The sequence below is a fragment of the Ornithodoros turicata genome, chromosome 1, assembly GCF_037126465.1.
Source record: "Ornithodoros turicata isolate Travis chromosome 1, ASM3712646v1, whole genome shotgun sequence".
Lineage (NCBI taxonomy): Eukaryota > Metazoa > Arthropoda > Arachnida > Ixodida > Argasidae > Ornithodoros > Ornithodoros turicata.
Window position 1 is genome coordinate 9,679,403 of NC_088201.1, and position 14,715 is coordinate 9,694,117.

At 45.8% G+C, this 14,715-nt stretch overlaps 1 protein-coding gene across 1 annotated transcript in view; it reads left to right on the forward strand.

Annotated features, from left to right (window-relative positions):
- Positions 1-154: 154 nt before the first annotated feature.
- LOC135377453 (cyclin-dependent kinase 14-like) overlaps positions 155-14,715 on the forward strand; it is a 97,878-nt gene continuing 83,317 nt past the window's right edge. The window contains exons 1-2 of the mRNA XM_064609861.1: positions 155-304; positions 7,718-7,801. Of these exons, the coding sequence (XP_064465931.1) occupies positions 256-304; positions 7,718-7,801 (133 nt within the window). The 5' untranslated portion in view covers positions 155-255. The remainder of the gene's footprint in view (positions 305-7,717; positions 7,802-14,715) is intronic.

Here is a 14,715-nt window from a genome sequence, read left to right on the forward strand (position 1 = left end):
TCATTCTGTTAGTAATCATCTCGTGCAGTCAAACAGTACAACGGTATAACATAATTAGTTATTTGGCTGAACGGACGTAGAATTCGAAACCAGAAATATTTGCTCTACAAAAGAAAAGCGGGAGACGAGAGTGCAGACACCCGGCAATGTCATGAGGACGAGGCTATGGGACTCGTCAACATGGCTTGATGCTGCTTGTAGTAGTTCGTCTGTTGTCGGTTTAATCCATGCAGGAAGGAGTTTCCCTGCCCTACTATGTCTCTCTCAGTGAGCAGTAATAATTGGAAACCCTCCACAAAAGAAGGTGAGTGTTTTCTTATTGCCTTATCTTATCTGTTTTTAAGTGGCGCTGTCAGTTTTTATCTCTGTTGACATTAGGCCTAGACGGTGATGCGGTTATATCAGTGTTGACAAACATCGAGATTGGGTGACGTTTTAAAGGTTTTGAATCAGTCAGAAAAAAACACGTTGTGTGCCTTTCGCGTTGCTCAGGGGTGTGATTACTGGCATGAGTACGCTGATACTTTATTTTCTAGAGCCTTTTATGAAAGGTCACTTCGTACAACTGTTGATCGGCCAACTATTTAAGAGTTACGTGCTTGTCATGTTTACACCGCTTCTGCATACATCACTGCATTATCCTTTGCTTCATTCCTGCATGTGTGTGAATGACATCGAATTTGTCACTTGCACATTTCTGCAAAAGTCTGAACACTTTTGTCCGTATATGGACGGTGGGATGCGTCATGTGGGAGGGTGACAGTTCTGACATAATGCTGCAGCCTGTTGCAGAGCTTCGCAATCTGTTTGTTGTCCTTTTGCATCTGATGAAAGGACAGCTCACAGTGAGGAAATGGCATTCTGTAAGTCGAGTTTTAATAATCGAGGCTGGTTAGCGTGGACATGTCTTGGCCGAGATTGCTGCATTTGTTATGCGAATGTGACGGATTTAAAATATTATCGTCTCATTTGCGCGGGCATTCGTCACACATTTATTTCACACAACACATGGTGCAACTTCACTATTCCGTCGGCTTGCCCGGGGCATTGTGATAGATTTGCTGGATAGTAGATTTGTGTCCCGGAATTACGCTATGAGGCAGTGGCGGAGAGAAGCTGAAGAAGACCCAGATATCTTTGATTGCTGAACTTGGCCTTCTGTCATGACGTTGAAGAAGTTAAACGGTCAGCCATAAACTGTTTGCTACTGGTGTAGTCCTTTCAGACTACTTTAATGGCCTGGATTCCTTGCGCTTCTTTCTGCGAGATTTGTCGCGTGCCAGCAGTCCGACTAAAAATATGCTCCTGAACATTCTTCAGGCGGGACGCGTTTCGGAAATGTTGCAGTTTGTCTTCCCCTTTCACCCCATTGGTAGGATAGCTGGCATCCAGCACGTCCATCAAGTCCAATGTGACTGACCGAAGTGCAGACACAGGTCAGGGAAGAACCACAGAGTAGCTGCTGCGTACGTAGATCGTGATTTCGTGCTTTTTTTTTTGACAACTTTCGCAGGAAGGTACGTGTCACGTTCTCGATTTGGGCTCTGCCTAGAAAATAGAACTCGACTCGGAGCGTGCCTCGCGAGAGATTTTGCGGCAGAGTGTCAAGGTTCTATAGTGGTACTCATCTGCGACGTTACCTATTTCGTCTCGAACAGGCGACAAAGACGTGTCAGCAAGGTTGAAAGCGATTAGGACGCCTCGTGTGATAGCAACACGATTAGAGCGCGTGTCTATGTGGAAATCCGTTGTATTATACGTGTTGTATTTAAACGTAACTGTTGTCATTGCGTGTTTCCCTCGAATCCACCGGAACTTTAATATCAGGTTCTCGTCAGAGTCTTATTCCTCCTCTTTCCTCATTATTACTGTTTTACTGGTGCAGATTAGTTATTCCAATCAAGTCATCCAACGATGAGCAGTATCTCTCAGAGCGAACCTTCCAAATCAGCGCCCTCATACACTTTCTGTTCTGACGAAGATAGAAACACATTTCACGCAACCTGTCCGTCCAGTCGTTGAGAAAACATGTCTTGAACTAAAACGTCTGCGGTTGTTTAGCTTGCGAACCCTCAATATATGAGAGGTGGTCGGAATGCTTCACCAGATACGACTTGCCGTTCGCTTAGTGTTCTTTCCAGTTGTCTTTCTGCAAACTCGGGGACATATGGTCGTGTTTGCTGTTTGGAGAATGACCAAGTGGAGAACTGGCGTTTGCAAAGTGCGATATGAGACGCGTCGGACGACCCCGACTGGGCGGTCCTTCGCCCGCCAAGAAAGTAAGGCACAAGTCCTAGGGCCATCGGCCCCCGATTCGCATGGAAATGAGCTCTCCGGCGCGTGTCCCGTCCGTAGCAGGATCGGCCACCTTATGTGCGGGCAGAACTTGTTTTGGGCGCGAAAGTCGCATTACTAGAGACGGACAAATAAAACAACGCTGCCTCGTCGATGTCTGTGTTTATTTTTCACCTTTACCTACTCGTTTCAGTTTAGTTTCTGCCCGGGACGTTTTTGAAATTCGAGTCACGATACAACCTATACTGTTCTTGCGTCATTAAACACCAAATTGTCATCATCATCAAGTCCACAAAAAGCATTCGAGAACCTGTACACATGTAGAACGGCCAGCTTTAGGGGGACTATCTTTTGAGTGCAATCGGATGCAAAAAATGCGGTACTGCCCTCGCCCAAACTCGTGCCATGAACACCTTTACTTGGTTGGGAGTCTCTTTAACTTTTCATTCGTAGTTGAAGAGCAATGGACCAGATAGTGTTAACCCACACAAAACTGGTTTCTAGAAAACCGCGTTGCACGATCCATGCGCACCTACGTGGAAACGCGATATTGAGTCCTGCTTCTTGGTGGAAGTGGTCAAATCGTGTATTGTATGCGTAGAACTACTTGTGAAGCTGCGATGAGTGTTCCTAACGGAGGGAAAATTGTCACTTAAATACGCAACGGTACCGGGTTTCCAGTACTTTAAGTATCCATGGATGCCGTGTGGTCGGAAAAGGCGTCAGGAGCAGCAATTTTCGTGGGAACGATGTGTTAAGGAACGCAAAGTAAATGGGGGTTCCGTTTAGATTCAGTCTGAATGGAGCGATCGTACGCAGTATTTGTCTACGCCTTTTATCGTGTACAAGGGGTAGCTTTGTCACGCTTTTTTTACTCATCAAGCGCAGCTGAAAGGCGTGATAACAGTATTGAAAATTGTGTTTGCGCAACACCCTTATACATATATGAATGTGTGTGTTTTAAATGGAATACACCTCGTTGAAATGGTGTTTTCTATAGCATGTGCCCTTTGAAATGGTGTTCTTGTGTGTTGTGCCATAGGGAAACGCATTTCCACCCGCGGGGTCTCTAGAAATTTATTGTGTAATTGCCGAAACGAAGTGACCAGAGTAACTGGTCCTGTCCAGGAGAGCCCCGTTTTTCTTTATTTTATGTCAAGCCAAACGAATTTTGCATTATAACCACGTCGTCGATCTGATCGAGGCGCGTCTGCTCAACTTTCTTCTTCAGTCGCGTTTCTACCTGTTTTTTCTTCTCTAGTTTGCGAGTGCTGTAGGTGTACTTGCAGTGGACGGTCTTTCTACCTGTAAAAAGTCAGTAAGCGCCGTGGGATGCCCGAATCTGGGTTTCCTCCAAGGCCTTCGATCCACTCGCTGATCGATTGCGGGCCAGCGCTGCCTCTGGAGACCGCGCGCACCGGGCTATCGGAGCGCGACCCGCTTCAATGCACGTGTTGCGTCGGCTGCTGAGAACGCTGCAAAAAAAAAAAAAAGAAAAAAAAAGAATATATCTCGTTAAGAAACTACGGGAGCAAATCAGAGAATGTTTTTTTTTTATGTGTGCGTGTGTACACATAAATACGTAGCAGTGTCCACCAGTTCCAGCGTACATATGCAGAAACATGACGGTATTTTGTCACATATATTTGAAACATGTTTGTCGTTTCTATTTGTATACAGTTAAAGCGGTTTTCTTAAATGTGAAATCAGTTGGAAGATACACTCGCACGTACATGGTGCACCTCCTTGCGGGACAGAAAATGCTCGACTGAAACGCTGTCGTGGCTGTGCGTATCTTTGGTCCGGAAGAACATTTATATACTTTGTGCCTCATAGTGTTCGATATACATGTACACTGCACTGAAGCCAAGGCGGGCTCGACCAAGTTTCTAACATGGGTTGAGACTAGTAGGAGCTAAAAAAGGTGACCGCGTTTGCTGAATCTCGTCGCCCTGCACAGGAGTCTTAAATGTGATTGTGCGAGCGCTTCGCTCTTCGCAACGCTTTCCTCGTAACATCCAGACAGCAGCATTGTCAAGAGCGGTTATGCTATGTTATTCGGTCCGGATTTCTTCGTTTCCCGAGGCGACGTATCCTCCACGAAGAACCGTAATCTCTCGAGCGTTTTTCATTTTATTCGCAGTTGCGGTGTAGACAGTAGTTTTTTTTTCTCTCTCTTTTATTAGAAGAACTTTGCACGTCCTCAGAGTGCTAATTACTCAGTTTCCTGCCTGGACCCGCTCCACCTTAATTGAATTCTTGAGTGATTGGCGTTGGCAAGTTATTATTATTTTTTCATCTCGTTTTAATTCCCGTCTGCCTCTTTCTCCCTCGCAAAAGTAGTGTGGAACCCTAGTTTGCAAAAAAAGGCAAATCAGGTGAAAGTTTCGATCTGTACTTTGAGCAGATGTGATGTGCACCGGTTGCTGTGTACGGTGTAAAAATAACGAGGAAGTTATTAGCCAGCATTGTCACCAGGCCACGCGTACGTTGTGCACATATGTAGCATGAGTAATTATGTGCGCGAAAGGATAGCGTTCTGAAACTTTTACATCTATAGCTAAAGGCGCAACAACGAACACGACAGAAAACACGCTGGGACGCCGAGACACGAAGCGCTGTCTCTGCGTTGTGCTCGCGGTTGCGCCTTAGCTAGAAGTATGCCTTACCAACAAACCCACAGGACTATTCATTATGTACGAGCGCGTATTGCGTGGATCCTTGCGCGCTGGTTTACCCTTAAAAAAAAGGTAGGCGAAGAAAGGTGGAGTATCTTCGATCCCCACAGCTGCGAAGTGCTATTGATTTTATAATTTACGAGGCCTACGAAGCTCGTGAATGTCTTATCTCCGCGCGTCTCCGTGCTCTGCGCAGTGAAATAATAAATATAGAGCGGGCCGTGAAAACTTAGCTGTCAGTAGATTAGAATTTTCGCATTTTGTTGCGTTCGAAGAGTTCGGGTTGCTGGAAGATGTATACATTTCCCCGTCTCGAGCGTTTCCTCGACAACGCGAAGTCATTAGCTTTTTCCGGGTAATACTTGCGCAAAACATCACTATGGGGGTAGGAAGATGGATTGGCTTTTCGGCGGTACGTTTCCACTCGCCAGGCAGTCGCTGTCCACCTGCAGCTATGCGGTACTCCTGTTAACTTGCTATTGTAATGAGACGTCTAGACAACAGATGTGTCACACATGAGGAGAACTCGCATCTAGATCGAGTTGCTCATGTACCTGGAGTCCCGAAGGCCGTTTATATAATGTTGTGTGTTGTGTACACCTGAACGTTGGTTCATGCAGATGCCTGTTGTACCTTTTTTTCGGAGGGGACGTCTAGTGGTCTGGTAGAAAATGTATGGCACATTTTTTGATAGAAGCTGTTTCTATGAATATAGTCGGGTATTGTCCAAACTTGGAATAACCACCATACGAAGACGCTGGAATGAGTTTGAGTTATACTTTCTGTTTAAAGTCTGTTAATGGGTACGTTGAGTGTCCGGATCTTCTCTCTACTGTACGATTCTATGTACTACTTAGGAGCTGTAGAGCTACAAGTTGGTTTTATGTGAACCATCTGTGTTTGATTTCGCCTGTAGTCAGATCGAAACTTATATTTAACAGAATTGATGACCAGGATATTGATATATTTGCGACGGCGCGAGACTACATTCGGCATGCTGTACAATGTTCTGTGCTAGAATGAATAGGCTTGTAACTTTTCTCTGTATTCTTATTCACCACTGTGTTCTATTTTATCATGTAGAGGGCTCCACTCACTTAGGCCTTGACTGTTGGTGGGTACTCGTTAAATAAACAAATAAACAAAGCTTTGCAAGTACGTAATAGAAAAAGTCCGTAAATTGAATTTATTTTCATATCTTTCTTCGTCAGTTACCAAACGCCTCTCTGCGTACAGTTATACGACTGTTACACGGGCAGCCTTCGACGACCGTTGAAACAAACTGCCTTGAAAAACGCGCCTAGCGCCAGCAGGCGTGTAATGTTTCAACCTGTCAAGTAGCATTGGACTCAATGTCCCCTTTTGGAAGTCGGTTTTAGGCAGTTGGTGTCAACTGTCGTTGAAACCAACTGCCTTGAAAAGCGCGCGTAGCGCCAGCATGCCTGTAATCTGTCAACCTCTAAAAGGGCATTGGATCCAATGCTGCTTGACAGGTTAATACGATACACGCTTGCTGGCGCTAAGCGCATTCAAGGCAGTTTGTTTCAACAGTCGTCGAAGGCTGTACAACCTTCGACTGAGTATAACGAAAGGTATAACAGGGGTATTAGATTGTTTTGCAAAACTGCGCTGATTCAATGGGTGCTTTTTAAAGTCTTTTGGTGTGTGTGTGTGTGTTTCGGGTATTGACCCAACTTATGGTCTTTGTGGGCTTTTTAGTGGTACGTCAAACTTCGCGAACTCTATTTTTGGCCAGTTGCTCGTCGGTTTGGGCTTTGCGACCAGTACATGTTGCACGTGCAGAGTGCTGCAGTTGGGAAAGGCTCGCTTGTCACATTAATATCAACGACATGCCAAGTGGACACTTTCCAGGTCGTGTGCAGTCCGCCGCCTTCTGGAAACCCTGGCATATACCGACGCTTAAGCAGTGTTCTATTTTTACGAAATGGACCCCCGGAGTGTCGACCGGAATTCAAACGTCAGTCGGACGCCAAAAAAAGAAAAAAAGTTCTTCAATAGATAACGTCTTTGACAAGAAGTTAAAAAAAGATGTAATCAAAATGACGTTGAAAAAGACCGACTCGTTGTAGCACGATTCTTTTTATGGGTGTCATTCTTCAGGTGGCCAGTCCAGTAGTAGTCTGCGTCGCATTTTCATATTCTTCATCCCTTTTAGATTCGGAACTGAAGTGGGTGGCGCACACAGTTCAAATTGAGACAGGAGAAGGGTGATGTAATCCAAGTTAGACGCGTATCGCGCTTTGTTCAGAGACAAGCTTCACAGCTGTTTTACGAGCCGGAGTTGCTTTTGCGCCGTTGAAACTCAAATCATCGCTATTACCGCAGCTGTTTCCTTCATCCCTGCATAAGGGCGGTAATGTCGTCTGCATGGGTAACCGTTGAGAAGTGCCGAGTACGGCGCGTGCTCCAGTTCGAGAAAACCCAAACTGACTTTGCCAGGGCTGTCAGTTTTTTTTTTTTTTTTTTTGTGGTATATGGCTCGCAGGGCAAAGCACTTCGCAAATGATATCACCACGGGTTCCTCCACTCATACGGAAGCAGGAAACTGGTCTTCCTGTCGAGTTTGACTTTCGCAATGTACATAAACAGATGTAAAGTTTATACCTATATGCCGCACCAGTGTGAGCAGTCATTCTCTCTGATTTTGCTAATCTGACTTGGAGTATATACTGCGTGTCACGTTGCATATACGCCATTCCGTTTTTTTTTTTTTGCTTTTGCAGACAGCAACATGAAAGAGCGGGGCTCGGGATTGACCCGGATTCAGAAGCTGCGACGTCGTCTGAGCTGCAGCTTTGGCCGCCTCTGTAAGTGCATTATATCACATTGATAAAGCCCATTGAGGGGGGATCCTTGAAGGGATTCAGTATCTCGAGCTGATATTCAGAGTGTGGGTGTCATAAAGGCTTCTCTCTGTACTAGTCGAATCTGAACTGCATCCGCACTGAAGCTTCGAAAGCATGCTTTGGTGCGTCACGAATATGGCAGCTTTGGCATGGAATGGCTGTAAAATGTTCGTCTGGCGAAAAAATGACGTGATTGCACGAAATGCGGCTCTTTAAAACCGCAGTTTTGCCGCTTTTAGTTCGGATGACTGACGCTCCTGGATTTGAAGTCGTGCCAGAGGCCTATCCGTTCGGAAAGATGTTGCGCGTGAACTCGCATGTCTTCAAGACAAGGAGGGGGCGGGGGAGAGAGAGAGAGAGAGAGAGAGAGAGAGGCCGCTCACTCGAATGCCTTGAGTAAAGTTTTCGGCTCTTGCACACGTCACGGACTCTTCGTTCATTTCTTTGAGGGGAAATATTTAGGGGGTCTCCGTGAGCGAGGCAACTATTGATGACTTGCGTTTTTTTCCCCCCTAAGACAAAACGGTAAGATAATCGATTCGTTCGTGTTTGTGTGTCCGTTGAGTATCTCTCTTAAATTCACCGAAGTCTTAACGGACACCAGTGGAGCGCACGTCGAAAGGCCGTCATTCTTGCATTTAACTCCCTTCTTCCAAGAAAGAAAGCTGTCCAGCAAGCTGGTGATGTCGTTATGCATCGTTTACTTTTCTGTTGTACGGAACGTCCTGAAAACTAGTTGGAGAATGTCTTTGTGCAAAAATGTGCTCTCGATGGTAATAGGCTATCTCCAACACTTTCGCCAACTTTCCCCCAGATTATTTTCTAGGTCGCATATCAGGGAATTTTCGATCCAGTCACAGCTACCGCATGCGTCGTTTCATTCACTGCATGAACTGCATGAACTGCATCACGAGTCCTATACCCAGGCTTTCACACGGGTTGACAGGGCTTCAATGACGATTGAAACCAATGGATATTGAAAACGCGCGGAGCGCCACGAAGGGTGTAACGTGTCAACTACTAAAAGAGCATTGGATCCAATGCTCCCTGGCAGATTGACGCACCATTACACGCTTGATGGCGCTAGGCTTCTGCTTATAGACCAGTTTGCGCGCCTGACGTCACACTCAAGCGGTGGCGCAGCAATCAGTTGGAGTGATCGTTTTCGTGCAAAGTGGGCATGCCGCAAAGCCGTGTATCCTTCGGGTACACAACCCGATGGGGAAAGGGTGGCGGAATCACTATTCATCAGTTTGCGCGCAACGCAGAACGAAGAAATCGTTTGATCGCTGCAGTTAAACAGAAAGATTCCCTGACATCGCCTTTTGTGAGATTCGCTCACGATACCTGTGTACAAATAAAGGAGGCCAACATGAATCGGTGCACGGTAGCAAATTAGCGCTGTTATCAGAAACGCTCCGATCAAACAGCTCGCCTAAGGTGAAGTAATTGTATGCTTCCAGTGACTTGTACGCTTGCACAGTATGAGCAGTGAACTGGCTCGGCGAAAATATTATATAAACTACAATGCGATTGTGATCGGCGACGTGTTTTGTGGCTGGGCTGTCGAGTTGTCGATGTGCAGCGCAAAGGGAAAGTCATGTTGTATACTGTTCATAAACAACTTCGTCTTGTAGCGACACTGGTATGATTCTTTCAGAGCTCTGAATTATTCGGGTATTGTGGAAGGAGACAGTCGAGAGCGATGTTGCAGTGCAACACGGCCGATGTCGCACTTGCGGAAAGCATTCGCACGCTGCGTTAAGTGTGTTTTGTCCACACCAACCCTGCGCATACGCAGGTGGCGCCTCTTGTTTGATTGTAAATTTGATTTTGGCATCGGAGAAATACGAGTCGATACAGTGAGTTCGCAGGTCTGGGTATGAGAGGCGCATTCTCCGAAATCAACCAGATTTCATCAAATATATGGCACCAAAGAGGCACGAATCATCCGTGCTAATCATTCGATCTTGTACCTCCACATAGATGGATGGCTAACTATTTTTCACGGACGGACTTTTCTGCCTGAGACCACTTTACTGTTTACAAACAATAAACAGTAAAGTGGTCTCAGGCAGAAAAGTCCGTCCGTCGAAAATAGTTAGCCATCCATCTATGTGGAGATACAAGATCGAATGATTAGCACGGATAATTCGTGCCTCTTCATTGCCATATATTTGATGAAATCTGGTTGATTTAGGAGAATGCGCTTCTCATACCCCCAGACCTGCGAGCTCACTGTATCGACTCGTATTTCTCCGATGCCAACATCAAATTTAGTTCGTTATTGAATTGAGCTGGTTTAGTAGTTCAGCTATCCTAATCCAAATTGCTTCCACACATCCCCCTCGACAGATGTACAGGTGTTTCCCAAAAGCGTATTTTTTATATTTACATTAGAGTCAGCCTGGACCCATATATGAGCTCCTCGACTTCACGACTTATTCAGTGCCTATGTGTTTCTTCTTTTTTTTCTTCTCACATACGTTTTGAGACATTTGGAACTCAATATCGACCTTCACTGAATTGAATGCTGCCACAAAACCGGTGCAAGGCTTCCCCCCCCCCCCCTCTCTGTGTTGTTCTATGACTTTTCCCAATCACCATTGCTGACGTTTCGCGCGGCACATTCTAATTTCCAGCCACGACGAGCAGCAGAGTAGGAAATCCGGACTCTGTTTTCGAATCGTCGATGCCGACGGAAATTCTGACCTGAATCCAATTTGCATTCATCCCAATCACGAAGCTCCCGTACGCGGTGAATTCTTACTGGCGTATATGGAGTCGGTATGTGAACACGGATGAGGGAAAGGGAAATCATGGAGTTGACTGGAACGCGGAACGAATCATTAAAAAAAAAAAACAAAAAAAAAAACATCGTTGCCGAGAAAGATCCCTCCTCAGCAGCCGAGACAATTTTCGCTGATAACGTCTCGAGTAATTCAGAGCTGATCACCGGGTGACAACTTTGGGCCATCAATACAGCTTCGTTCGTTATTTATTTCTCGTTACGCCGCTGGCGTCCCCGCAGTCATCGCGTACGAGGCGAAATTGGAAATTTGAACGGTTAACTTATCTCTCTCTCTCTCTCTCTTACTTTAGAAAAAAAAGTTCTTTTGAAGTAACGTGGTGACTGTGATCGATTGACCTCCGGATTTCGTTGCCGGGGCTCGATCGATGGCCAATGTTTCAAAGCCTTTTCCGTGCATCCAATCCGCGCGCAGCTGTATACAGAGTCGTTTCAGGAAGTCAACTTTGAACACAGTGCGTAGTAATGAGCTCCCGTCCTGCCGTGTTCGTGGGAGTTTGCCTCGCCGCGATTTACGATGTTGCACGCAGCTTACCCGCCGGTAATAAGCTTTGTTTCGGAAGTAAATACGTGTTAGCTTGGTCCTCGCTGCAGTCCGCCTCGAAGGCTGTGATAATATGCTTTATAACGGAGCTCTCGTGCGCTACATTCGCTACCGCCACGGTGCGCTCGTTGCTAGCAGTTCCCGGTAGTTCCAAGGTCACGCAAAAGACCTGAAAATGGCAGGCTCGAACCCCGTTTTGTGTCGTCTGACGTTTTCCTTGAGATTTCTGGCCCAGACGGATGTCGGTCCAGGACGCGTAGTAATCCCCCTGTCTCTCCCTCCTTCCTGCTGGCCTCCTCTCCATCTGTCTGCACACCATTCATAGCCGTAGTTGCTTCGCGGTTGCAACACGAAAAAAATAAAAAAAAAAAGATTGCCTCCACCTTTAGCCATTGTGCCAAAGGCGTTTGTATGCGTCGCTCTAACGTGGTCTCTGTCACGTGGTCCTATAAAGCTGTACGTCCCATTGAAAAACAAACCGTATATCTCGAAAAGCACCAATAACGGCTATGCAGGAAACGAAAGTATATACGGCCTCGGTGTACAGCATCGGAAGGGCTCTAAAATTAAAGTGAAAGCCATTGCGTTGGCATTCCGCTTTCATAATGTAAAAGCCTGGTTTATTTATTTGTCTTTTTGTTATTTCTTTTTGCTCTCTTATTTATGTTTTTTTTTTGTTTTTTGTTTAGGGAATAGCAAGCCGGCGTGCTGCACGGCCGACCTTTCCCCTTTCTTTTTTTTTTCTTTCTTTTCTGCCAATAAATTCCCCGCCCCTTGAGTCTGGGCGACACGAACACACGACCTAAAGGTGCAGGCTAGCTGGTGCATCAACTCCATAGTGTAACTCATCATGTCTCAGGGTTTTACATTACGCAGTTCATCCACTATCTAGCCTGCATTGATGCCATTTTGTCGCTTTAAGGGAGTTTTGGGGCAACGCGGAAATTTCGGGACCACGTTTCCGCAACCACGATAAACCAATCGCCCGATTCCTTTCGAGCGGCTGACATCACGTTGCTGACCCCCTGATTGGCTGACAGCGATACGGAGTCGGAATCGGAAGGGCGCGTGCGATTTCATCCTGTTAACGGGCCTTCGAGAATGATCTCTGCGGGGCACAGAAATCTTGGTCAACAACACTGGTGAAGAATTTTAAGACGTGTCGCAGTTTTCGAGGAATTTTGTTGGCGCCCCCCGTTCGAGAAGTGTGACTACTTTAAACAAAAAAAAAAGAAAAGAAAAAGGGGGAGTGGGGCAAATCCAACCACGCGTCGCTGAGAAGGACGAGAAGAAAAACGAAACAAGAAAAAAAAGTGCGACATCCAGGTACACTCGTTGATGCTATGGTGCAAAACCTCAGAAAAGCCCAGGAGAAGAACAAGGCCTGTGTTTGAAATATCCCGACCTGAGGGTTTTGCTTCAAAGTGTGAAATAAAATACGGAACCCAGCCGACTTTCAGGCAGAGCGACCATATTATGGAGCTCTATAGGACGGAATAATACAAGAGCAGTGTCTTCCAGGCCGATGCGGCTGGAGCCTACACCGCTTCCAGTTTACGTATAACTCGAGTATATGCACCTGCTCAGTAGCGTGGCTTTACAGAGCGCGTTACGTGTTCCCCGCAAAAGATTAGCCTGGCGACGTACGCTGGTTTATCCACTCGGACGAGTCTCTTGGAGACGATTTATTTGGTTGGTCTGCGGTGCGTCGTATAACTCGCTCGAACGCCCGGCAACTGCTGGTGTACACGGTCGTTCCGGAATTTTATAGCCTCGTTTCTCTCTCCTCGGCTGCGGATTACTATTGCCCACACGTGGGATTTTTGCCGGTTGTCTCTCACGCTCTGATTGCTGTTGGGAAGCACTGTGGGAGCGTCTGGTGCTGACGGTTTCGCAAGTTCAGTGCGTCGTCCCTCTGTTCCTTGTGTCTTCTTCCAATAGGGTACCTGCTTCGGAGTTCGTGACGTCATTGATCCTGGTTGTCGCGGCGTGACAGGGTGACACGCTTCGTAGTACAGTCTCTTGTAGAGGAGGAAGGAGGAAAGATATAAAATGTGAGAGAGGAAACTAAAGTTGATGTGCATTCTGTTCACGAAATGGAAGCTTCTGTTTGCCGTGTCAGCATCGAGAAGCAATATAGCGGTTGTCATGTGCGTACGTACAGGATCCGTACGCTCGTTTGTGACGATGCATTTACATTACTCACATTACAATTACATTACAATAATAATAATAATAATAATAATAATTGGGGTTCTACGTCGCGAGACAACTGAGAATTACATTACAGTTACATTACAACTCTGAGAAGTAGCCTTAGAGTATATTGGTTGCAAAAGCTATCAGACACAGAACAGCAAATATTCATACCATATATAATATTCATATAACCAAATATTCAAACATTTAAAAATTCAAACATTTTTAAATATTTGAATTTTTGGTTATTGTAACCGCGCTGCTGTTCTGAGCAAAGTTAGTTGATACTATACTCTGTACGCTTCCTAATTTGTGGGTATTGTTAGTTTTTTTTATCTTAGTTGCCATCTAAGTTACCGATTTGTTTGACATCAGGTCACTATACGCTTAAATGTACTGTGTATTCTGACATTTAATTCTACCGCACAAGGCTGCACTGTGTATTATCTCACTTTTATGTGTTGTGTTAGATGGATTGCATTTACAGGCTTTGACCTCGCAATCCAGTTGTTACTTTGTGTATACATTGTTTATTGTGCATAAATAAAATCTGAATCTGAATTAAATGTCACAAAAAGGCGTGTTCTCCATAAATCAAGAGTGATATTCTGCGCAGTCGTTGGCTTTCAGCGGGTTACTCGGTGAAAGTTTCGTACTCGAGAATAAGCCTCGGCAAATCATTATTTTCTGCACGAGTTAAACGCACCGAAAGCGAATTTGGAACGAAATTTCGTCGTTAAAAACCCGCTCGAGAATCGTGCGCTACAAGACGTACGCGCGATGTTCCTTATCGAGAAATTTGCACCGCAGTCTACCGTTTGCTTCCGGCGGAAGAGGTCGACGTCTCCTTTGCCAATCGTCTCGGGTGTCCGAAACGTGGTAACCGTCTTATCTAATTTGCTGCCGCATGAGCGGAACCCAGCGCGGGGTGCACGGTCCATCTATTCTGATAAGCGTGGCTTCGTAAGTTCGTATGGCGTCCCGGAGGAACCGCATGCAGCCTCCTTCGTTCCTCCAACGCGGCCACGAGATAGTCACCTGTTGCCGTGTCGTGCCTCCGGAGTACTTCTTACAGATGAAGAGAGGTGATTGCACCGAGCTACTGTCGTTTAATTGTGATCAATTAATTATCGATTATCGGGAGCTAACGTTTTACGCGGTTTCTTCCTGTACAGACTAATTTACACTAATACGCCAATATAAGGAAAAAGAAAGAAAATAATGAACGGAACCAAGGGGTGATGTCACTCTCGTTAATTTGTTGGCGTACCCTCATATACCCTTTGTTACTCTAGCCATTTGCAAACACTCGCAAACTGCACT